General features: G+C 43.0%; 1 protein-coding gene across 4 annotated transcripts in view; it reads right to left on the bottom strand.

Moving 5' to 3' along the window:
- The window catches only part of VAV2 (vav guanine nucleotide exchange factor 2), a 284,485-nt gene that overhangs the window by 207,952 nt on the left and 50,388 nt on the right, over nt 1-26,145 (bottom strand). For 3 of the 4 annotated variants that reach the window (XM_067541859.1, XM_067541857.1, XM_067541856.1), the window contains exon 2: nt 17,463-17,579. The exons of the other annotated variant lie outside the window; for it this stretch is intronic. In XM_067541859.1, the coding sequence (XP_067397960.1) occupies nt 17,463-17,579 (117 nt within the window). The remainder of the gene's footprint in view (nt 1-17,462; nt 17,580-26,145) is intronic. 4 annotated transcript variants of the gene reach the window in all.

The raw sequence follows: 26,145 nt of genomic DNA, 5'->3' as shown, positions 1-26,145 counted from the left end.
CCGGACCCCCTGTTGCCCCACCTCTCCCCCCTCCCCGCTCCACCCCTTCCATCGAGGCTCCGCCCCACCCCACTTCACCTCTCTCTTCGAGGCACTCCCTGCCCGCTTGCTCTTCTCCTCCCTCCTTCTTCCTCCTCAATCGATCCTCTCCAGGAGTCCACAACCTCCCCAGCCACTGGGCTTCCTCCACTCCACAGCTGGGAAGGGAGCTGCAGTCTGACACGGAGTCTGCTGCTTGCCTGCCCACGAGTTGCGGGTAGGAGGTGGCCCTGGCTAAGCAGGAGCTGGCGTGGGTTTATGACCGACAACCGGACACTGCCAGGTCCCCTTTTCAACTGGACTTTCCGGTCAAAAACCGGACACCTGGCAACTCTAAAATGGACCGACTTCTGTTGGTGAGAAAGAAGCTGGTTCAATCAAAGGTATTATCTCACCCATCTTGTGTCTCTAATATCCTAAGACCGGCACAGCTACACACAGATAACTAAGTGCGTCAGCATGGGAAGTCATAGCGGTATATGTGTAAGCAACATAGTTATGCTGGTATATTTTCTCCTGTATACAAGCCCCAAATCATGGGGACTGAGGGGTTTCCCAATTACAAATGCAGGGGTGTGGTTTATTGGTTTTGCAGCCGTGGTTTGGTACAGAGGAGACCAATAACATGCACTCAGAGGCACCTGAAATGCATGGCCTCTCCATTTTTACAGGTTGCCCTGCAAATCTGGTCATTTGTACAGCACTGATGTCCAGGCACTTTACAGGGAAGTGTGAAAACAAAATGGCTCCCTCAAAATCTAGAGACAACAGAGCACAAGGAAGAAGGGTGGGAGGGCAAAATAATGCAGTGGTAACCAGTGCTGGAGATGACCCTAGCCTTTTGCCTGGATTGGTCTCTCCCCCGCACCCATCTCCTTCCTCCCTCTTGTAATTTGTTCAGATTGCATTTATGATGTTCAGTGATTGTGAAACCTACTGACCTCAGGTGTTTAAGGGAGGGGCTATCAGACATTTCCACTAGGGCACACGTCAATCACCACCATATTGCAGCATGTCATTAATGATAAGCTTGCAGGGAGGTTAGATTTCATCAATGCTCAAACAGAATTTGCCAACAGGCATTTTAAAAATCAATTCTTCACACTCCAATAATTCAAGCAATATTACCAAAAGGAGAGGGGGAAGAGGAAGGAAAGTGAAAGCAAACTGGTGTTTAGTTCATGCAGGAAATTGACTGAGGCAAACAAAAAGAAAGTGAACCATGCCCTCAAGGTTAAAGGCCTTGATGTGGGTCTTGCCGTTGGGATTTAACCCACGAAGCTTGTCCCTCCTGAAATGCAGTTTTTACAGAGACTTCCTTCTGCACTCCAAAACACCACTGCCTTCAATAGGTGCCTGACCTTCAGGGGGGAAAAACATTCTCAAATGCCTAATGACCAATAATTAATTATTCTAGGTGTGTAGACAGATACTAAAAAGGGGGCCAATGAACTAAAAGTGCTGAGAACGTGCTCTGAAAATCAGACCCCTTTGAGGTGTCTCTAAGTGGGGTGCCAAAAATTGGGGCACCCAAAATTGCTAGCCACTTTTGGTAATCTTGGCCAATACACCTAATAGTTTTGTGTAATAACCATCACTGGAGAGCATCTTAAAGGTCTGGTCTTTGATAGCACGGATCAGCTCAGCTCCACTGACTTCAACCAGAGTTGTAGGTGCTCAGCACCACTGAAAAGCAATCCCCTAAGGGCTGCTGGAGGATCAATTTCTGACAACTCATGAGCAGTTGTAACTACCAACGGAAGTGGTGGATTCTTCACCTCTGGATGTCTTCAAACCATGACCGGATGCCTTTCTGGAAGATGTGTTTGACTAAAGCATTGTGTTTGAATAAATGATTGGGCTCTGTAAAAGGATAACTGGATGGAATTCTGTGGTCTGTGTCATACAGGAGGTCAGATTAGAGGATTCCTTCTGGTCTTAAACTCTGAGTCTATGAAACTCCAATGCTACTAGCATCCCCTGTGGAAAGATAGAATTGCAAAAAAGCAGCTCTGATCTTCCAAAAATCTTTTGAGAGACGTTAAAAGGGTCCTTTTAAAGCACCTCTCCCCCCGCATGTTCCCAATATTGTGAGGGGAGAATACCTCCACCTGCAGCATGTACCTAACCACATCTTTCAGAGAGCCACCTCCAATTATTGCTTAAATTAATTACGAAAACGTTTCTTCTCCCCAGCGCTGTTGCTCACAAAAAGAGGTCATAAAACGCTGATGGCCAAGCTCAGTATTCCAAGGTGTACATTTCTTTGTTCACATAATCACTTTTCACCTTTTTTCTACTGACCATGATTTTTTTATTACTACTTCACAGCAAATTTACTTTACAGTACACATCAGGCTTCTGAAATGAAGCCCCTGAGTGGAATTAAAGTGAGAGGCTCAGGATAAATTGATAACATACAATGATTATTTCTATCTTCAGAGCCTGGGATTCAACCATCTTCAATGTACTGTGATCTCAGCTCTGCTTCTGCAGCACAGAGGTCCTTTTGATAAAGCCCCACGTTCATGGACTGTAGGAGCTATTTCTTTATGAGAGAGAGATTCAATTTTTTGTACAATCTTTGGGGCCCAATGACTTGGAAGACTGAATTTCTCCTTCCCATCAGACAGCAATTCCATTGCAACAAATTCACCCTACAGGCAGAACAGAGCAACCTTCCTACTTTCAACCATGCTTAACCTCCGTTCAGTAAGCAGCAGAACTTTCACAACTGCGTTCTAGCATCATCAATGCTCATTTTGTCTTTCGTATTCACACACAGAACAAGTACCACCACAACAGCAGGGCTTCCCTTAAAATTCCATTCCAGGTTTGCACTTAAATCTTTCATCCTTGTATTCCTTTCACTGACTGACGCACACTCTTACCAATCTGAATGCCATTAGCACTGCATCACTTTATATTAATGGCTTGTGTCAGCAGTGCAGTTTTGAGCCTTTCCCAGTAAGAATGTTGTTGCTCTTTATGTAACAATAGCTCCCAAAGGTCTCAACCAAAATTAGAAACTCGTTGTGCTAGGTGCTCTACAGACACACAGAAAGAAGGCTCAAAGAATTTAAAATTTAAGTCGACACAAAAGAGGAAGTATGATTTATTATCAGAGCTGGTCAGAAAGTTAGGCAGTTGGTTTCTCTGGGAAAAAATGGTTTGTTTGTTTTTTTCTTTCAAAGACATCAAAAACCTGAAAAATGAAAAATTTTTGGCCAAAACACACACATAAAAATGTTCTTATTTTGCCTTAAAATTTGGGAGGTTCCTCCTAATAAAAAATTTTTTTCTTTAAGTTTCAAGAAAAGCAGACACTTTCTGGAAAGGTTTTTGTTTAGTTGAAACCCCAAATTTCTGTTGGAAAAAAGTGTCAATGGAAAATTTTTCCACAGCCCTATGCATTATCCCTTTTTTTACATATGGAGACCTGTGCGAGGGAGAGGGCAAGCAACATGCCCAAGGTCCCACAAGGGAGTTGGCAGCAGAGTCAGGAATTCAGCCCAGGAGGGTCTCGGCCTATTGTCTTCACCCACAAACCATCCTTCCACTCTTCTTGCCCTCCCTTCACCTCGGTAAGTCGCCAGGCAGTCCATTTTCTCAGACACACACAGAAGGAGTGCTTTGATTTGCATCGTTGATATGGGAGGATACGTTGCTCATGTACAAATACCTGCAGAGTCTAATACACATCAAGGCGGGAAGTGAACTGTTTAGGGTGGCACAAGTGGAATGTAACTAGGTGAAATGGGATGAAATTAAATAAAGGAAACTTTAAGCTAAGTATCACGAAAAGCTTCCTAACAAGATTAGAAACAGTATCCCTTGGGAAATGGAGAAAGGCCCATCTCTTCAAACGAGATTGGACAAAGCACTACAAAATATATATCTTTTATAGGGAACAAGCCACACTGGCCCCTGGGGGATGGAATGGTTGTGAACTAACAGCTCCCTTACAGCTCTAATGGATATGATTCAAGAAACCGGAGAGTTGAATTTCGCAGGGCAGCCTTCCTGTCATTACCGAAGCAGGAGTGACACAAAGCAACTAATACAAATGTTTGGTGTGTGCAGTAGAAAATCAGAACAGAGTGAGGCTTCTCTCTCAGACCAGAAATTATAGTTGTACCACACAATATTATAGTGCAGTCTTCAGTATCATGATGTATTATTTTCCATGTTGGCTCACACTCCTGTAAGGGTGCCATTGCAAGTTTGTAAAGCTGAACAACGTTGAGGAGATTTTTCAAAAGCACCTGTGGATTTAGAAGCAAAGAGTTCCATCTCCAGAATTTTTAACAACTATATTAGAGTCACAAAAACAGGGGAAATTTGGAAATTACTATTGGTAAAAATGCAATCTCCATTATACTGCACACATTCACATTTCAAAAAGCAACATTCACTGCAACTTCAGGGCCTGATCTTGCAAATCTTTACATGAATAACTCCCTACTCACATGATTAATTCAGCTGGCTTCAATGGCGCTAGGCACTTTTAGGAGAGGAATGATGGTTCAGTGGTTAGAGCGTTACCCTGAGCCATCAGAGATCCAGGTTGCATTTCTGCTCTGGCACAAATACCCTGTCGGACCTTGGGCAAGTCACTCTGTGCCTCAGTTGCCCATCTGTAAATGAGGGTAAGAACACTGCCTACCTCCCACGCATGCGCTGAGAGTAAATACATTAAAGACTGAGGTGCTCAGGTACTATGGTAACAAGGGAGCCATATAAGTACCTTAGATAGACAATACTAAACCAACCACCACGCTAAGACATGCCTTCTTAATAGAAACAACTGCAAAACATTTAGCGACTGCAGGTTGGCTCCAAAGTTCCTAAAATTACTAATGATGGGGCTGGGACCGAAGGGCAAGAAAAGTGCTGCTAAGTGGCATGTGTCCAGGTCGTTTAGTTTTACCCATGGTGCGTTCATGTGGCTCTCTTGCTACAATGATTGCATTTTAATACGTAATTAGTGGGAAGTGAATGATGTCGAAGATGAGAATCTATTACTTACATACAGACCATTAAGACTGAAAGCGTAAATGAACTAGCTATAGTATTAACAGCTGAGGCTCATTAGATCAATGAGACAAATGCTGAGAATGAGTAAGAGCTGTCATTTGACTGCAGATAGTGCATTGAGCCGCGTGGCACATTTTTCACTGCAGCTGACTTGTTCTTCCTCCCCCCTCCATGCTTTCAGTAAGATAAAAAGGGCTCGTCTAAATAAAAACACACCTGATCTTTAGGATGATCCAATGGAAAACAGTCTTTGTTCAACAGAACATTATACTTTGTGGCTCTTACTAATGCAGACAATTTTCTGTTGCGTCGATCATTCCAGCCTCGCTTTGTATGGAATAGTCTAGAGAGTGGCTTTGTTAAGCCACCTGAACAAGATTACACCCTATCCAGATCGGGGATTTCCTTTTAGTTGAAAAACTGAACATCGAAACACCAAAATATTTCAATTTGAGTATCCTACTGGAGTGCCTCCTGGAAGTTGTAAGTCAATTGCCTTGTGTTCCCATTCTCCCTCCATGGACTGGGCACCCTATTCAGACTACTACTTCCATGATGCACTATGGCCAGGGACTCCCATGATGCACTCCCTCCCTACTCCAACAGGAGACCCAGTGGCGCATCATGGAGGACAATGGGAGCATGAGGCACCCAAAACAACACTTTCCCCTGAGGCACCTCAGCTACATCACTGCATTGAAATATATCTGGTCTTGGCCAAATATTTTGGTATTCAAATTTTTGTTGGGGAAAAAATCAATCAAAATTTTCTATGGAAAAACTCAGACAAAAACCATTTTTTATGCTCATCAAAGTTTTCCACAAAAACACTTTTTCTGACCCACTTTAATAAACTGATTTTTGCAAATCAACCATTATTGAGTGGAATTTTCATCAGGAATGGAAAATGAGGCGTGGCGCCATTTTAAGGCTCATGGAGCTTGGTAACTATTAGTACTTTTGACTGAAACTTACTCTTTTATTTCTTATGTGTTGCACCAGTACAAATCTTCACCTACGTGAATCTGTTTAGAAGTAAATGAATTGCCTTTGCTGTATATTAGGAACCGGCTAGCCTTGGGACAATCCTTATCACCAGAGTTTATGGTTCCATTGATATCTTCGCCTAGCGACAGATTTTAAACAACAAAATGAAGAGTTCTATCTCGCTTCCCAATAGGGGTTTTGCTATTGAAGGTACAATGGCAAATGGCAATCTCCTCTCTCTTTAGGCCATGGTGAACCAGGGTTTAATTCCGGCTCGTCAGCCCCCCTTTACTGCACAAGTGCTTGGGGAAGAGCTGCCTGGGAGAAAGAAAGGGGAGAATTACAGAATCGGGATCCTAAATTTGGACCCTGATGTTACAAAGACTTCAGCATCTGAGTAACATGCCGCATGTCAGCAGTCCCATTTACTTCAATTGGACTATTCACATGAGTCAAAATTTAAGCGTTTGCAGGATCAGTGCCTTGGTTTGCAACATACTCAACTGCTTAAAGGTATCAGAAATTTTGTGCCCTTTAATTATTTATACAGCTTCTGATCTACACCTCTCAGTGTCACTGTCACTAAAAGTGTTGCTGCAAGACCTCACCCTCCAGGAGTAACTGAGCACCCAGGTTCAACCTTATTGCCTATGACATATGAGCCTGTGCATATGGGATCTAAAAACATTCTTTGCATGTTCATGCAAAACAGTTCTAACAAGAAAGACGGCACTATGCAGCTTTTGCAATTGTTGTTATCCAGTGACCCCCAAGTACAATTGTTCATCACTCAGCACGGAAAACGGAACGTGGCTCTATCAGCTTGAATGTTTTTTAAAGTGACTTAATTTCTAAAATTCCAGTTACTGATAAAGTTCTCTTTAAATAGTATTTCCTGAGATCCACCCCCTTCCTCTCAACACGCACACGCAGTATTTAAATTCCTGGTCTAACAGGGAAGACAGTGAGACTGACTATACACCAAGTGCTGTCAGATGCACAAAGTAAACTCTGAAAATACAGAGAGAAATACACTTTGTCAGCTAACATCTTCTCAGTTATGGTAATCAAAGGTCTGACTTGTAAACTATAGAAGGTATAAAGATTTCAACCACAGCTGTGATTTTCGAGTTGACGGTGTCACTTAGTCTCAAACCCTGCAAGACACAGTAAAAGCTGCTCAGGAAGAAAGTCCTCTAAGGGTTCAAATAATACCAGACATTTCTCAAACAATGGGCAAAAAATGTTGGGCTGTAGGAAACAGGCGGACTTTTGGTGAGAGACACTTCAGTAAATGTTTTACCATTCCCAGCTATTTACAAAAAAAGTGTGAGCCCCGTTTCTGTGGGCTTGCCTAAAATTACTGAGAGCAGAGGTCAGAAAGCTCAGGAGAGTAATGGAAAAGAAATTTATACATGTTCGGAAAAAACTAGATGCACCCTGATCGATATCTTTGCACGTTAAGTATCCCAAAGGTTACTTAAGGCCTACCAACAGAACTCTCCTAACCAGACTACGGGACTTGGGGAGGGTCCTGTGCATACTTGTTTGATCTGAAATATAATACTCCTTAATGGGACCATGTGGAAAATACAAGGGAAAGCACCCAAGAATAGAAAAGAAAAAACTTGCTAGAACCAACATTTCTGGCTTTTTCAGTTTCACTGGAAAGCTGCAGGGCTTTAAACAGTACAGATTTGTAAGGGTGGGAGGGGAGAAGAGGAAAAGAAAAGGCACAGGGTAGATTCACCACACCTAAAAGCTTCTGTGGGTTGATTATTGGAACGCCCTCAATATTATGCAAGCAGAAGAAGTGACCCCATCTCAAGGAGTTTACAATCCAAGGACTTAATTCTGCAACACTTACTCACATTGGATGCGACTTGCATAGACAGCTCCACTGACATCAAAAGGGCACTACTCCACAAGTAAAACTCACCCCAGTGCAGAGCCAAAGTGGTGCACAGACTTCCCACACAGAAGTGAATTTCACCCAGAGTCAGGAAGGATTGCAGAACTGGGCCTTGTGTCAGACAGAGACAAATACTAGTCTAGAATCACTGTATTCTTTGTGGGATCCTCTTTGAAAGGGCTTTGTGGATAAGGATGGATTTGAGCTAAGAGAGGGAAGTGGTTTGGCACACCAGGCCAGGGAGAGAGTTCCAAACCTAAGTGCAATGGCAGGATACATGCTCAAACTTTTGTCAGATCACATCACAGAGTTGAGTCACAGAAGAACAAAGGCTTGCATTCAATTGCAAACTCCACCTTGCCGCAGAATGCTCTGCCCAGCCTGACTCAAACACATCTTGACCCCTGGAAAAGATAGGTGGTTGGATGCGAGGTTTCTTACTTGTTCCATGACATGAGATGACAAGCAAGGCAAAGTGTTTCATTGCACAGGAGCCAATTGCAGATACCCACAGCCCCTTAGTGAAGAGGAAGGATCCTTCTTCCTCTTAAATGGTAGCACTAGAGACCTATTAAATATTGACCAGGCTTTGCCAGTTGTAAGTGGATCCTTTCCTCTAGTGGCATCAAAGGAGATGCACATCTGCTGCTGGGAGTTCCAGCACCTTCTTACTGAGCAGCAGCTCCTCAACACACTCTCTCCCTCCCTCCCTCCCTCCCTCCTTCCTTCCCCCCACTGTCAAGCTGAACAAGATCAGCAAGCACTCAGAATGCCAGAGTCAAGAGCCACCCAAGGGTGTATTATACATTTGCCATCAACCAGATTACGATCCACTCACTGCACCTCCCAAGTGGCCAGATTTTGAAAGGAACTGTGGTTCTCAGGCTGTAATTAATAGGGGGCTAACTTTGACTAAGAGGATGGGAAGTGACATTGCACTTTGTGGCCCAGTTCGCAGCTTTGGCACTCAGCGTGGGGCTTGTGCTACTTGGGCTGGCCGAGTCCAGTTATATTATCATGAGAGGGTTTGCATTAAAGATCCAACAGAAGAGTAACTGCATCCATCAGAACCTTCTGGTGCGTAAAACTGTAAAGCACAGGATTATTACTGGCCTCTGCAGATCGCTACATGCCTGCCTCTCAAATACTGTACCCGCTATAGTCCTCTGTAAGTTAACTATGATAATACATAACGCGTGGGGGCTCCCAGACACACACTAACTTCTGCCACTTTGCTGCAGTGCAGTTTTATTTGTATGCTTTAAAAGGAGCTGCTCTGGATAGGTTTGAGGATAAAGCATTCAAAGGGTTAAAAGGAACACACTCTCATTCTTCAATAGAAGTTCCTTGTGTGTAACAGGACAACTAACCATTCCTAGAGCCCAGCCCTGGCTCAAAACATACTTTACCATCCAAGGGGGAACTGCTGTCTCATGGCTAGAGCAAAGGACCAGAAATAAGAACACCTGTATCCCATTGCCAACTCATCCAAGTTTCCAATAGTGTCAGTCACCCTGTCTGTGCCTCAGTTTCCCCATTTGCAAATTTGGGGTAACATGCCTTATAAAGATACACTCACAAAGTGCCTCTCCTTTTGGTAACTTTGGATGAAAAGACACTAAAAGGCTTGCTGCAATGTGCACCAGATGGGTGTAAACTGTAAAGCCTCTAAAGCAGTGGTTCTCAACCAGGGGTACACAGATGGGGTAAGTGGGGGGGTACATCAACTCTTCCAGATACTTGCCTAGTTTTACAACAGGCAACATAAAAGCACTAGCAAAGTCAGAACAAACTAAAATTGAATTCCGACAATGACTTTATACTATTCCATATACTATATCAGTAGTTCTCAAACTGTGGGTCGCGACCCCAAAGTGGGTTGCAAATTTGTTTTAATGGGGTCACCAGAGCCAGTGTTTGACTTGCTGGGGCCCAGGGCAGAAAGCCTATTCAGGGCTGGAGCTGAAGCCTAAGCCCGACTTTTTAAGTGAGGAGAAACTTGGAATACGCAAGACAAATCAGACTCCTGAAAGGGGTACAATAGTCTGGAAAGGTTGAGAACCACTGCTCTGAAGTGTTGTGCTCTAACTGCCCCATGCAAACCCTGATACGCTTTAAGAGGTATCTAGTGCACATGTGAAACTGTACTACATCAATGCATTAAGAACCTTTTAGAGTGTGTCAGTGGGATCTGCACGGGGCAATTAGAGTGAAACACTTAAGAGTGCTTGATCATTCATATCCCTCTGCGGTGCACTGCTGTACCACATAGACAAACCCTAAGTGTTATCTTTGATCTAGGAACCTCACTCTTTTGCCAAACGTTGATTTAAATAAATGTCCATTTAACTTTACGACATATAGAATTCCTCATGTAGTTAGGTTCTTTATTCCTAAAACTTTATTTCAGGTAGAGTTATTTATTGGACAAAGGAGTGGGTGTATTCTTGAAGTCAAAAAAACCTGACATATTGGAGAGCTCCGAAATGCACAGGACAGAGATTCAGCTCATTTAACATGATTACTGTGTAACATGATTATTATGTAATTAAATACTTGCTTCATAGGCGATTTCTCTGTATATAACAGATCCCTACAGATGACCATATAGCAATTTCATATGTATGTCTCTGTATGAGGCTTTCAATTGTTATTAAGTGCAAGCACTGATCAAAAGATTTTCAGACTGAACATCAGAAATGGCCACTCTTTCCTGAAATTTAAACAGTTTGCAGGCACATGTTGATTTCATTGAAATTTCATTTGAAACCAATCAAAACGAAGCACTTCAATTTTTCATTTTTAAACCACAGTTTTGATTTTTTTCAATGTATTTATTTTTCAAAAGTCAAGATCACAACTAATCGTTTCAGTTTTATCAAAACAAAAACATCCCCAACGAACCCAAAAAGAAAAATTTGTTGAAAATTTTATTTCATGGAAAAAATTTCTAAATTACTTAAATTCCAATTCATAACAAAATTGAAATTCTGAAATATCAAAGTTTCCTAGAATGAAGACTCAGAGTTGCAATGAAATTTGAGGACCCATTCTGTTTGGTGCTGTACAAACCCATAGTAAGGGACAGTTCCTGCCCTCAAGAACTTAAAAAGTAAGATCTCCTTCCAGCCACTGGTTTTGATGGGTAAAACCCTGCCTAGGTATCAGAACCTAAACGTGGACTTTTCTTCAGGCACATGGCATCAGTCATCATCAGCACCAATTAAAGGCTAACCATTGTAACATTTAGACAAATCACAACTGTCTGCAATGCCCTGCATAACAGAAAGCATTGTCTAGTATATGCTTGAGCAGCCACAGAAATCTGAAATTGATTTGTCTTATGCTTTAAGGAAATACAGTAACAAGACTTCCTGTACATACTTTTAGCATTTTAGCTGAAAACATCTGTTAGACACACTGCACCTGCTGAGTGCTGTTTTACAATTTTGGAAGCCCCCCTCAAAGAAATTACAACTGAACACTTTACAACATTTGGTAAGAGGAAAGGATAAGACATTTGTCTAGTAACAGAATCAAAGGTTCCCCCCCCCCCCGCGCTTTCCATTTATCATAGCAGTTTCTTAGTTCTAAACTAGATCAAGTTTTTATGATCATAGTTTTACAGAGAATATGAGGCTTGATTTTATTTTACTTCCTACCAAAAAACCAAATGGCCCTTGCATGTGATATAAAAATCTTCAAAGCAACCTGCTTTTCCATTTTTACTGTTCATCCTGGTATCAAGAACCCCTGCCTCAGAATAGTTCCACTGCAGTTTTAAAACTTTAGCCCAAATGTTATGTGACCCGGTTCATTCTAAGGGCTCGTCTGCAGTCGTGCTTATGCCAGGAAAACTTTTGTCGCTCAGGGGTGTGAAAAACCCCCCGCTGAACAACATAAGTTTTGCCAGCATAAGCGCGAATGTAGACAAGCCCTAAAACAGACCAGAATGTATATCCGCAGCTCTTTTAAGTAAGAAGTACACTACGGCAGTCTGTGTAATCTCAGCACATTAATTTCAAGAACAAGGAATGGTAGGAGCTACGTGTCTTGATGGGTTCATGCAGTCACCTTTCATCTCTGTAAATAGAGATCTGCCAATATTATTTTCTCTCTCTCTCTCTCTCTCACACACTCACTTTTTGAAAGGTCAGTTACTCTACTGTTCTCTTGGGGATTAAAGAAACATACACACCCTTCTTTTGGAGAATTCTTCTCACATCCCAACCCACCCACCACCACATTTTACAAGTTATACTGCAAGTAGAAACATTTTAATCTCGGATCCTGCCCCCTTTGGATACACATCCAGCTACCACGCAATGGTCATTTGACTAATCAGTGCAGGGACTTATAACAAGGAGAAATCTGTTCTGCAGGGCATTCAGCGCCAGCATTTGTAAATAAACAGGACACATGCCACAGAGCATGAACTCTGGTGTTAAAATCAGATGATGGTACATAGCAGTTGGTTATATTCAGCTCTGCAAAATGGTCCTCCCTCTCTCCCCCATCATCCTTGAAGTGCTATTGCAAAGACCTAACCGGAGAATGACCACGGGAAAGAGAAACACATTGCTTTTCATTTTTTCTTGGCTGCAATAAGCCGGCAAAACAAACAAAGAATGGGAAAAGCAGAGCTGTTCACACTGCCAGCAGCTTGACTGTGGGTGGAAGGGTGGGCGTTTAGCTGTCTTTGTTTATCATGGCTGCAGAACACATCCACTTCTCTAGAGCCTTGTAATTTTCAATTACCTATAATACATCATATAATTCTCTCTCCCTCCCCCTTACGCACACAGAGTATGCTATAAATAAGTGCCTGGTTTTGAAGGCACACACTAAATTATTGCCATAGAGGTATTAAAATAAAAAAGATTGAGGTGATTGTTACTTTAGGGGACACTTTTCAAAAAATGATTAAGAAATTAGCAACACTAGTGCCAATTATTTTCAATGGGAATGTGTCTTCCTAAATCCTTTGAGTGATTCTAAAAAATCTTCCCCCTAATGCTCAAAATCAAGAAGAATTAGAGTTATATCCTTCAGTTTTCTGACTCTGGCAATATTTCACACCACAATTGCTTGGAAAAAACTAGGAGCACGTTGCAGACGTTGCTGAACACCCACAGCGCCCAATGAAGTCAGTGGGTGATGCAAGCGTTCTGTACCTCTGATTACTGGGCACTGTCTATGAATTATGTTTTCAACAAAAAAAAAAAATTAGAGTAAATTTTACAGTGTTGGACGTCTTGGTTTCTGCAGAGCTGGGGGGAAGGGGGGCAGGGATGAGTATATGCATGAGCATTGGTGCCTTCTTTGACTTCCCAGGCTACGGCACAAATCTCTGAGGTTTTCATAAAGGTTCCTATTATTGTGGAATCCAAACAGCATAATTTAGATCACAAGATGCGGCTTCAGCCAATGATGATTGAGGAAAGGTTAGAAAAGCAGAGTAGCCGAAACACAGGAGGATCCAAAATTCTGTTGTGGCTTCACCTGAGCAGCTCCAGAGGCTGTCTCAGGTGCTGAGCAGGTGCAGTTCCCAGTAAAACCAATGAGAGCTGTGGGTGCACAGCACCTCTGAAAACCAGATAATTGGCGGCAGGATGGAGGACGGGGGAAGTCACACACATGGAACCATGGCATCTGGTTTAGAAAGATGTGGTCTGGCTTTGGACCTTCTAGAACTTTTCAAGAATATTTCACAGGCCACCCTGAAACCTCTTGGAAGAAAAGATATTTCTTTGCATGGGAAATGATTCCGAATTTTTAAGAGCGTGCTATAAATATATGTATGCTAAGTTTCCATCTGACCGCACAAAAAGCGTTACCCATCCCTATCAGCCTAGTATATTTCCCTCTCCCTGAAGATTCCTCTGCTCTCCCCTTGTAACTTCCCTTCTTCAAACTGATAGTGCTGTAACCACTCACGTATGCTACACTCACACACCGTCCCCCGCCACGCGCTCCTCCATCCCCAGGCACCAGACAAAAAACAAGCCACATGTGCACAACTCCCTGAAGTCAGCGAGACACTAGCAGCAAGTGAAGACTAGTTGATCAGATCAAAGATGGGCCTGAAAAAGTCTTGCATCCAAACACTCCAATAGTTTGGAAGAGTTAAAACCCACATCCAAGTTTTGTGGCTGAGGCCCATCTGCGTGAGCCAATGATTCTTGTTCTGAGAGCAAATGGTTTGAGTCTCAGTACCAGAAGTAACATGTCCACCAAAGCAACTGGTTTATCTCACAGACGCTAGAAAAGTCAACATCCCCCTGTTTTTCAGCTGACTTATGACTGTGCTTCCCCTTTTGATTTTTATAGCAGCATCACTGTGTGCCTACAGTTCAGGCTGAGAGAGACCCAGGACTCGTAAAGAGATTCTATGAAACATTCCATCAAGTTCAGAAGAAAGTCAGGACAGTTAAACAAGTATAGAAGAGAAAAGCAGGAGGTTAATAAATATCACGCTCCACAAGTTTATTGATGGTGAATTATATCACGCCAAAAAAGAAACCTTAAGTATATTACTGCAAGTTATTGAAAGTGAGTAACTCCCTTTCATGAACCTCTCTGCCATCATGCTGACTCAGAGTGATGAAGCGTTTAATCCATATTTATATACATCTTATCTCATTATATCTGGTGCCAACAAATTGAAGAGCTACACAAGAGCTAAGTTTTATGTTATCGCAGTCATTAAATTAAAGGCACACAAACGTACAGGGCAAAACCACAAACGTACTTGGACATGATTTTTGTTCCCTTTGCTGTTAGAGTCTGAGTTTGCAAAGGACTGAATGGTACCAGCTCCCATTGCCTTGACTGAGTGTCAAGGGTGCTCAGTACCACTCAAAGAATTCAGCGCACTGCAGGATCTGAATTGAAGACAATGGTGCGTTAACAAGGGCTTCTTCCTCACAATCCCAGTCACACACACAGAGGCTGAGCTTTTCAGAAGGGACTACTGATTTGGTGGGCCCAACCTGAGACACCTTGAAGAGGCCTGATTGTACAGCAGGGGATGAGTGCTTGCCCTCAGAAAACCAGACCTTTTTAAAGGCATCTCAAGCTGGACACCCAGAAATTGAGATGCCCAAAACCATAAGTCACTTTTGGAAATCTCAGCCAGGATCTCGACATGTCACAGTAACAAAATTATTGCTTAACAGCAGGATCTAAACACAGGGGAAGAAAAGCACTAGAAGCAAGCAGATCCCCTAATTTAAAGCAATTCTTTTCACTAATTATAACACATGGCAAGAAAAACTCTGAAAGACTCAAGAAAGATCCACATCTGTTTGCCGAAGTCCTGCGTTCCAGCATCACACTATACTAGCAACAGAGTGCAGCTATTTCTGCCTTCAGATCCCAAACAATTTACAAACATCAATCCCATTTCAACAACCTGTGAGACAAGCCACTAAAACTAGCAGAGAAGTGGCTCGCCCAAGGTCCAACTGCAAATGAACAGCAGAGACGTGACCAGAACTCCTGACTTGCAATGTTTACTTTTAACCACCAGACCATGCTGTGTCTTCTCCATTGAAAGTCAGCCTGTGATGGAAGACTTGATCTGTCAGATTCTCCAAATAAAAAGAGCAAAGCACCAGCTTGGAAATTTAGCCTGTTGTGGTGAAGGAGGGAGGAATTTGAGGGGTTCTTGTAGCATTTTTCTTATTGTAAAGATCCTGGATGTCCATCTGAAACGTCCTGCACATACTAAATTGTAAGGCCCCTTTATTTACAGGCAGCCTGTAAGGTCAACAACAAGTAAATACAGAATAGCTACCTGCCCCTGCCTTTTTACTTGATAATTACCTTTTAGCAAGTTCAAAAGTTATTACTAATCACCATCTAACTGGCCTTCTGGACTGGAGGACAGAAATACCTATACAGGATATCTGAAAATGGAAACACGCAGCACTGTTAGTTACACTATGCTCACCGTAGAATAAATGATCGACCATTATTATTGGGCCAGTGGAGATTTGAATTAAAGACTCCTTTGCTCTTTCGGGCGTTATGCAATTGTGCAAAATGGTAAGTCATTTTGTACAACTTTCCCATGTTATTTAACTTCTTATTTGTTCAGCAGAGGCAAAATGATGTCCTAGAAACCAGTCAGCTTGCTTGCCAGTGCAATAGAAAAGACATGGGATGATGTTCAGCTGGTATGGTCTCAAAGGGTTAAACACCAGTCCCCAGTTAACAGCTTTGCTGAGCCATTTTGTACCAAAAACATCAACACAATGTGAAAGCAAACTAGCATTCTATCTACACAACAACAGTTCTTTCACCAGCCCAGCTTCTGTGTACCTGTAGTCTCCAAATAGCAAGAGTCCCCTTGCGTTTCATAAATCATGAACTCATAAAACAAACTCCTTCAATTGCAAGTTCCAGATAATAGTCCCCAAAATAAATTAGGCAATAAATATCATATAATCTTTCCCCATCAGCCAGGGGAAAGCTACTCTTCAGATAATCAGAAAAGTGGATGCTTTCACAAAGTGTATGCCTTGTAGCTGGAGAGAAAGTAATGCATAGCTCCTAAAAGAGCTAAGTGACTTATTAATATCAATATCACCCAGAGAATAGAATATACTGCCTTATATGTGAAGGCTTCCCTAGACCCGATATTCATCAGAGTAACATTACAGTGCTAATGCCATCGAATTCTAGCAAAAGGATATCAGACAGACAATCTCTTGTGAAACCGATTCAGAAGCTCTTCCATCTGGGCTTCATCCAGAATTCTGTGTGGCCATTAAACAAAGAAAAATGAAATGCTCCCTTTGCTCTCTCATCTACGTGACACATGGCACAAATAAAACAAAAGTATATTTATGCATATATGTGTACGTGTGGGTGTGTCAGAAAAAACACAAAGGAACTGAGAACAGATAAGACTGTGATACGAGGGTGGGGGGAAAAAAGCCAAAAAACCAAGGAAACCAAGAAAGCAGGATGCGTGGGCAGTGTGACTCTCTGGGATTCTTGGGGCTGTAAGCTAAGAAACTGCTTCTTTTTGTTCTTGGTTCCTTCTGCCTTCAGAGACACAGGATTTTGTGCATTCCTCGTAAATAAACCAGACTGCAAGAAATACCTGGCTACCACCAATTTCTGCTCCCAGCTGGCACACCCCCAGAGCCCTGAACTTTGACTAGACACTCAGGTCAAAAAAGGGACAACAGTTCTGAAGCCTGAGCCTCTACAGCGTGAGCTAAGAGAGCCACCTTTGCTAGTCAAGGATGTAGCAGGCTCATCATCCATCGCTATATGTGGCCCAGTCACCACGGGGGTGGGCGAGACAGAGTGACACACTGAGCAGGTGTGGGTTACAAGAACAATGCAGAGTCCAAGCTGGCTGTGTGTCCTGCCCCATGCTGTGCTGATCATTTAAAAAATGGTCTGGGGTTCCAGCAACACTAAAAGCACTTTCCAACCCTTTTTTCGACACAGATTTGTAGTTAACTTTTACCTTTCCAAAGTCCCGCACGTCGAAGAGGTCAAAGGGGTCAAACAGCTCGCTGTTCCTTAACCCAAATTTGTCATGACAGACTTTTAAGAATGTTCGAATGTTCTTCAAACAGAGAAACTGCAAAAGAAAAAAAAAGGAGAGATGCCTAATTGTGTAATAGTAATTTACTGTAGACATTAATCAAATTCACATGCAACATGAAGTCAGTAAGAATACAGCAACTTCCTGGTGAGAAGATGCATTCGTTTACCGAACATCATGGTACAAACAAGTTCTCTATTGCTCCATTATGGAGTGTGTGTTCTCAATAACACACCATCAACAAAGTGCGTGTTCACAAGGTATAGGGTCTAAACAACTTAAGAGCACGAGGTTTCCTTTTCAAGCTCAGTCGAGCACAAGTTAAGCTAAAAAGTTATGTAAAAATTGATTATTGAGTTTGCAACCAATGATCATTTTAATCTATTCCATTCATGCAAGTCTCACACATTATACTGAAGGTATGTGCATTGTATTTTATGTATACAATCCCCTCCACAAGTTTACAAAAAAGAAACACAGGTGACATGAAATAAGGAGCGACAGAGAAATGAATTTTTTTGTTTTGGCCCTCTCAGGTCAGAAACTATTGACAACTAATCCATACAGTACTTTACTTTTCCCCTCCAACTTTCTCCAATGCACTGACACATCAGCTAATTGACATGCTAGAAAACAGAAACCCCAGAGCATTCATAGCTGAAAGCCGCCATCCTTGTGATCCAACCTGAAATGAAGTTTGTGGATGAAATCAGAGGCAGTTCACTAAGCAGAGAGACTAAGGTACAAGTAAAAATTAATAATTTCATTCACCTTTTTTCTGTTAGCAAGTGTTCCAGGCAAAATTACCCAGTATACTCATTATGCAAAATTATACACGGATTTCTTCAATTGCTTGCTCATTGGCAAATGGTTCACAAATCAGAAATATTCCTAATTCTCACATAGTTACATAAATCAACCAATCAAGGAACAGAAACAATATCATGTGACTACTCAGTGCACGTTTCAAATTGCATATTTGGTTGCAATAGCTGCACCGTTTGTGTTGGATCAGTAACATTTGAGTCACATGGTACTGTTAATGGTCCCCCACTGGCCAATTTAACACAATAGAAATTGCTACTTGCAAACTTTACAAAATATACAATTTAAAACCTACCAAACAAAAGTTTTGCAAAGAATTAAACCACAACTTCTTTGGCTCACCCATATCTCCACAAAGACGACAGCATGAAGTGTGCCTATACATATTGCATTTGGGGTTATATTTAAAGGATCCTATTTAAAGGATCAGGCATTGGGTTAAAAAGACCACTTTGTTAATGAGAACCTTGTTCAATTACGCAAACGGGAACATTGTGTAGTTCCCATCACACATAACTCCAGCAGTAAGCTGCTGAGGGACAATATAACTCAACCAATAAAACAAGGTAGAAGCATTATAAAATCGTTAACAGTCTCATTAGTTGAATAGATCAAGGGGGCAGAACTCTAATGTTAATTTTGTCTTTTCAATAGCATCTCTCACTCGCTCGCGCTCTCTCTCTCTGTAGACTGAAAGCCTCTACACATGGTCTTACATGCATGCTGGTGGGTGAGTGTGTGCATGCATGTGTGCACTTCATACTACATCCTCACTTTTCCAGGCCTCGCAGGAGCTTTCAGCCTATGCTAACTAGTTTGTTTATTGCAGGGGTCTGTTTTTTCGTTAACATCTCATTCATCTCAAATTTCCACTAAGTATTTACTTTAAATCCTTTTAAGCCTCCAATTTTAAAAGTTAATGACATAGATTATAACCATAATTACAGATGGTGAAAGGCGAGCTTCCTTTCATAATCCTGAATGCAAAACTGCCTTCCCCTTCGGCAGTATTCATAGCATCTGATCTGCCTTACCCAGTCATCCCAATGCACAGGCAGAAATAAGGGTTGGCGTCTACAGAATGACCATCTCTTGCAGAAGTGGAGTCAAAATCTCTCCTTGCAGTCAGAGGACTTAAAAACTGAACCCCAAGAACTGTGCTGTAGAATTTCAGCTCAAATTCCTTCAAAACTCAAGCTTCACAGCATCCAAGTTCAGAAAGATCAGGGAGAGAGCACAGCATCAAAGCAAAGTAAAAGTCTCATCCTGACAGTATTTTCACTGGTGAGTGGACATGAGCCATAACAAGATTTTAAGGCTAGTTCTATCCAACCCATCTAATCCCATCTCACTGGAGATGAGCAAAGAGGAGGGGAGGGGGAAATCCAAACAAGAGCTACCCCCTGCTGTCTTTGTGCATCTTATTCAAATTTGGAAACTATCATGCCAGTGGCCCCACTACCAGTTGCTAAATTAGTGCAAAAAAACTCCCTGCAGTTATATTATTCCCTCTTCCACTGCTCCGGGTAACGTCTGCAGAAAACATCAGACAACACAGTGAATATGCAATCAGACAGTTGCTGAGATCACACAGATGACAAGAGTCCAGGAAGAATCCAACTAACTCTTTAAAGAGTCCCTGAAAAGGCTGATGTGAAAAGGAAAACTTTCTACCAATATATTTAGAGGGCCATCATCGTGTTAGCATCCAAGCAGTATATAGTCAATGAATTTATCTTCACCACAGCACTGTGCAGTAAGAAAGCAGAATTATCCCTGTTTTACAGATAGGGGATCTGAGACTGAACAAGATTAAACAACTTGCCCACTCTGAAGTGTGTCACAGAGCTGGGAACTTAAGCAGGTCTTGAGTATCAGTCAAATGTCTTAACACAAAACCAGTCTTCATCTGTACAACACTGACACTTGTATTGAAGAGAGCCAATTAACAGCTGCCTCTCTCCATGCTACAGTACAAACATTGCCTCGGTATACCCATCTGTATAATACTTGCACTCATCCAGTTCACATGGACGTTTCGAGGCTTTTTTAATGTTTATGAATGATCATTAAATCACGGTTTAGACTACAACTGGCTGAGTACGCACTGTCACCTGGGGACTGCATGGCTAGCAGCATGCAATCAAGCAATTCACATCAAAATCCACATAAGGGCCCAACTCAGCAGAGTACTTCAGCCCATGCCTAACTTGACATCAGTGACTACTCACACACGGAGAACTGTGCACATGATGAAATACCTTGCTGAACTGAGGCCTTGAGGTCCTTCTACCTCCTTTGATGCTAAGGCCAGAGAGAGTTACACACACACACACACACACACACACACACGCAACAGTCTGCAAGGACAGTAAAATTCTTTGCATTCTTGCTTTCACTCCCCTGCCCCAGTCCTGCTGCCCCTATTTGTAATCGATCATATGTGCTCATGAGGAAGTGCACAGATTCTGTCTGCAGAACAAAGGAAATACTGCTGTTTCTTTCTCCTGGTGAAAAATCAATGGACTACTACATGTAAGAGCATACAACAGGGCCCTTTAGCCAAGGCAGAGATTTATTTAGGAAGCCTGGCGGCTCGCTGTGCTGTTCTAACTCTTGGCTCCCTCAAGGCTCACAAACCAAGAGCCAACTGACTGGCACCTCCACACACCTCTACTGAACAATTCTGCCATTCATTGCTGGTGCGCTGCATGAGAAGGTCTGTGGGCGTTGAATGCTTCCAGCTCCTTCCAAATGCTACCCTTTCCCCTCTCTTCCACGAATACTTCAGATAATCTTACTTCAAAGCAATTCTATGAGAAGGATGTGATCTTAACCCCCCCCTTCTTCTCCGAACTCCTTTCAAATCTCATCTGAAATCTCTCCATTGCCTATACTTCTTAATTCATTGCCATCCCCACTGGAGTAAATATTATAATAATAACAACAGTGAAATATACTGGAGTAATTTATTAACTCTACACCTATATAATCTAGCTGTGTGAAGCACTCTGAATCCAGTTCTCCTCTTGTTTTAAACAGAGGTAACTCCACTAACACAGGACTGTAGGAGACCTCCTGGTCATTGAGTCCAGTCCCCTGCTATCCCCTCACCCCCATCATATAATCCCATTCAGAAATGTATTAAGATTAATTTTAAAACTAGTTTGGTTGTTTGCTCCCACCGCTCCTATTGGAGGATGTACACCAGGGCTACAGAGGAGTATCAGCTCTACATCCTGGATGAAAAGCACCATCTGTTCAATGTGCTTTGCATTGCATGAACGCTTCACCCAATGCAGAGGCTCTGAAGAGCCTACACAAACATCAGTAACAGGAGCTGCTCTCAGATGAAACGGACACATCATGTTTTCTCGGGAAATTGATTTTCCTTAGTTGCCAGTTCCACATGCTGCACATCAGTATTAGTGGTGACTCTCCCAGGGAAAGAAACCCCAGCGACACTTTTCCCAATTAGTTTTGAAAGCAGACACCTCCAGTGACAAACACAACTTCCACAGCCTTACGAAAAACAGCATCATGTCTGGAGCGGACAACTCCTTTGAAAGCAATGACCTTGCTGGAGCTGCACTGCAGTGGGAATTATTGGAGTTGTGAACGATTTGGGGGATCGGAGGAAGACTACATCCTGGCAGTGCTTAATTAGCCAATGAAGAATTTAAAAGCAGCACGGGCAAAAATATGTTTAATAGAAGAAAACTAGTCCTTGAAGCCAATCAGAACAGGAATTCAGATTCGCTGGTCAGCTCCGATTAAGAGTATGATCCTAGGAGGGCTGTAAAGGGCCCTCCGTTATACACTCTACATTGAACAAGTCCATCAATTACTTGTCTTCTTACAGTCATGACCCCTCTGTGCTGTCCTTTGCAATAAAGCAAACGAGGGCTTGTATTTAACAACTGAACTTATTTGAATGGAAGTATTCCAGAACACAGCAAATAGAGTCGGCTGTAAATTGCAGCCAGCCACAATCTGTTCAACCCACCTACCATCCAGAACCCTAATTTGCAAAGTGGAAAATGACCTTTCCTTTCTGCAACCACACCCATTTCCTTATGCAGCAATGGCAGTCCTAAATTCCATGATGAGATTCCCTGATTTCTGAGACACATTGGATGTTCTGCAGCAGCTTCTGGATACATTTTTAAATGAAGCTTTTCATTGTATTATTTATTGTTGTACAGGATTTAATCAGTACAGTGGCTCCTTGGGTCACTGGTTTTCATATGAAATCTGATGTATTGTGGGCTGCTGCCCATGTTCATTTTGCCACAGAATTCTGTACTGAAAACATACAACTGCGTTGGAAGAATTTTGAAGGAGAGCTAAAGGAGGGACAACAGGGTGCATTAGGGTTGCTGGTTGAAGGCACTCTGGAAGCTACTGAGGCTTTCAGCATGTTGATGCAACTCCTCTTTCAGTCCCCTTTTGTGTGTGGATTAAAACTCCGAGTGCCCCAGCCCAGAAACCAGCGGCCTAACTAACCCCTTGCGCCCCTAAACCTACCACTGCATCCAGGGATGTTTCTGAAAAGCCAATCAGTAGAGAAATAGGGACACATTTTAAAGTCATCATTAGGTTTCAGAGTTGATGCTCCATTGAGATGAATTGTGGCAGTTCACCACTCAGAGCTATTTGTTTCAAGATCCAGGCAGGCAACTCCACAGCAGGTTAGCCTCTGTGACGTGATCAGGGGTGTTTCTTCGCAACCATGAGGATGAGGGACACAAAAGATTTTCAATTAATATTTAAAGTCAGGAGCACAGTTCTGCCTCCCCGGGTGGATTCTGCGATGTTACTGAGCATACTTGGGCTGGGGGCACTTGAGTAGACTTGCTGCTTGAGATTACTTAATATTGCTAAAAGGTGACCCCCCCAGGATCCTACATGCTCACCCTTTGAAATACCTTCCATGTGAATTCCCAGCTCCTCTCTCATCCTCAGTACAGCTGTGTCATCAGCAAGATTCTCCCCATTACCCCATTTAGGCCTCAGTCCCACAGTCCAAATTTACACAAGTAATCCCATGGGCATACTTGAAGGAGCAGGGACTGAAGAGCACCTGGACAGGCTCCTTATTGGGTAAACAAGATAAAAACACATTTTTAATCGCCTAATTAAACCTAAACCAACTAACTTAGGTTCCAACAGGCTTCTGGCCTCATTAGCATTCAGCACCTGAGACAAAGGAAAAGCAAAAAAATCCCAACCACAAGGAGATCAAAGAAAGTGCCTCAAGGAAAACAGCCACTCCCCTTGTAGTCTGAGTTGAGCCTAATGGATCTCCACTGCAACCTGACCTTAAGTAAGGCAGCTGGCACATAGCCCATGCATCAGATAATCAGCAGTGGCGTACAAACAGCTACACATATCTGGCAGACTAGCCTACTTCTTAGCCTCAATCAATTACAAATCCTGAGAGACCTTGTTTAAAAAAAAGAGCCAAACCCTCGAGGTGGCTAAACTGTCTAGTGAAATTCACGGCGATTATTCGATCGTTACAGGTCTGTGAGGAAGGAGACGTTAGGTGCTGTTTCAACGAGAAGAGCAGTGAGTCTAGCAGGGAGCTTGCTCAGTTATTAATTATTCTATTCCTATAATACCTAGAAGTCCCAAATGAGATCAGGGCCTCTTGTGCTAGGTGTTGTACACACGCACGCGTGCGCGCACCAGTATCATAGCTATGGATGGGCCAAGGTGGGCCATGGCCCACCCACTTTGAAAGCAGGCACACCCAATCAAATTTTAAGCAATTCATCCTGCGTTTTTATCAGCCTCTGTTTCGCTTGTGACATGAGGCATGTGCCCACCCATGTCAACCACAGGCCCTGCCAAAAAATCAGTTCTGGCTACGCCCCTGGCGCACGCACGCACACGCATAGTAAGAAACAATCCCTGCTCCAAAGAGCTTACAGTATTAATAAATAAGATGACAGATAAAAAGTGGGAGAAAGTGTTACTATCCTCATTGTCAGGGCCATCCCTAGGGTACAGCAAATCTGGGTGATTGTCTTGGGCCCCACGCTTTGTGCCAGGCAGCTGCGGCCAGGATCCCAGCTTCATGTTGAGACCGGGCGGGAGGCCCTGCCCATTGTACAAAGGGGCAACTGAGGCACAAAGACACTATGACTTGCCCAAGGTCACACAGGAAGCCTGTGGTAGAGCCAGGGATTGAACTTAGCACTCCTGAGTTCCCATCCAGCGCCTTAAATGAGAGGGAGGGTGACCGTACAGTTGAGTCTATTTGCTAAACAGAGGAAGGGGAATGGCTTGGTAGTCTAGCCTTCAGGTCTCAAGTACCTAGCCCCTGCTCCCAGAACCATAGCTTTGAATCCCATCAGGGTCCACCCTTCCATCATAGAGAAATGGACATCTTTGCAGTTGCCCAGGAGGGCGAGGAGGGGGTCTTCCAGCCAAAGCCTTAAATCAGAGCCCTGGCTGCTGTGTATGACCCTGTACATTCCCTAAACAGAGGGGTTTACCAGATCATCCAGAGGCAACACTTCCTTTCCCCCGACGGCTGTGGTGTGCTGTACATCAGATGGCTACCATCTGCCTCCTCAGAGATAAAAGCAATTTCTACCCACCCATCCACCCCTATTTAGCATCCTTTGGGATGAAAGGTGATAGATCCTCAGCCAGTGTAAATTGGTAAACCTCTTACTCCAGCTGGCGCTATATTGATTTACACCAACTGAGGATCTGGCCCCAAGTACTTAGCTACGTTTTGGAGGGTTGGCATGGATGAAAGGTGTCGGGGTAGAGTGCCAACAATAAGAGAAATGAAACTCACATTTCCACCACAGGTTGAACACTTGAGATTAGCTCACATCCCTTCTCATCTATCCTTCACCATCACCAGTCATCATGAGACTCTTCGTATGACTAGACACACAGTAACACCTGTGCTGGCTGGACAGCCATGTTTCCCATGTAGCACTTTCCCAAGCTCTTCAGTAAAGGCCTAGCACGCTGCAAGTGCTACCGGAAACGAACAAATAATAATAACTTTTTATCTGCCCCAGCCTTCTTGTTCTTCTTTTAACACTACAGAGAGAGGAACCAATCAATCAATCCCAACACCAAATATCCCAGAGTTTCTCAAAAGCCAACATACCTCAAATGTTTGTGAGATTCTTTTGCTCAGGAAAACGAACCCTCTGTGCAGCAATATTTTAGTTTTTCATTAATATTACCTGCAAACCCTGAGGGCACCAACCCTTGGAAGGTGGAACTTCCTTCAAGGAGGACACTCACCCCGGCAGCTGTGTAATAAACAAATGGCTTCCAGCATCAGCACTACACTATCTGGAGTCATTGCATTCAGATGACTATCCTGAGTGATTTTGATGGGAAGGCTAGTGGGCAGGCTGAAGGCTCTCAAAGAGAAATTTAATAAAGCAGGAAATAAGCTAGGAGGAAAGAGAACGGGGCAGACAGTATGATTGATGGGAGGGGATTTCATAAAGGCGGTAGCTTCTGCTCCCAAGCAAGGTGGGACTTTCAGAGAAGCAGTGACTGCAACAGGCCCGAGTTAACTCTTCAGGGAGGAAGTACATTGGAGGGGATGTGTTACGTACAATAGAACTGGAGGGCTGGGCATCAAGCCATGTTGCCGACTGGACTCAGTCCAACCTGTGGGCTTTAAATGGACTCTGCAGCATGCAAGGAATGTTGCTGCTTTAACGCTCAAGAGAATGCAGTGACGAATGACAAAAGGAACTTTCTTTAGCACTTCCTGACTGTGATGTAAGAT

This window comes from Emydura macquarii, unplaced genomic scaffold (genome assembly GCF_026122565.2).
Source record: "Emydura macquarii macquarii isolate MOO-44397 ecotype Brisbane River unplaced genomic scaffold, CSIRO-AGI_Emac_v2 contig_691, whole genome shotgun sequence".
Lineage (NCBI taxonomy): Eukaryota > Metazoa > Chordata > Testudines > Chelidae > Emydura > Emydura macquarii.
The sequence above is the reverse complement of the archived record's forward strand: the minus strand, read 5'-3'. Positions and strand labels throughout refer to the sequence as shown.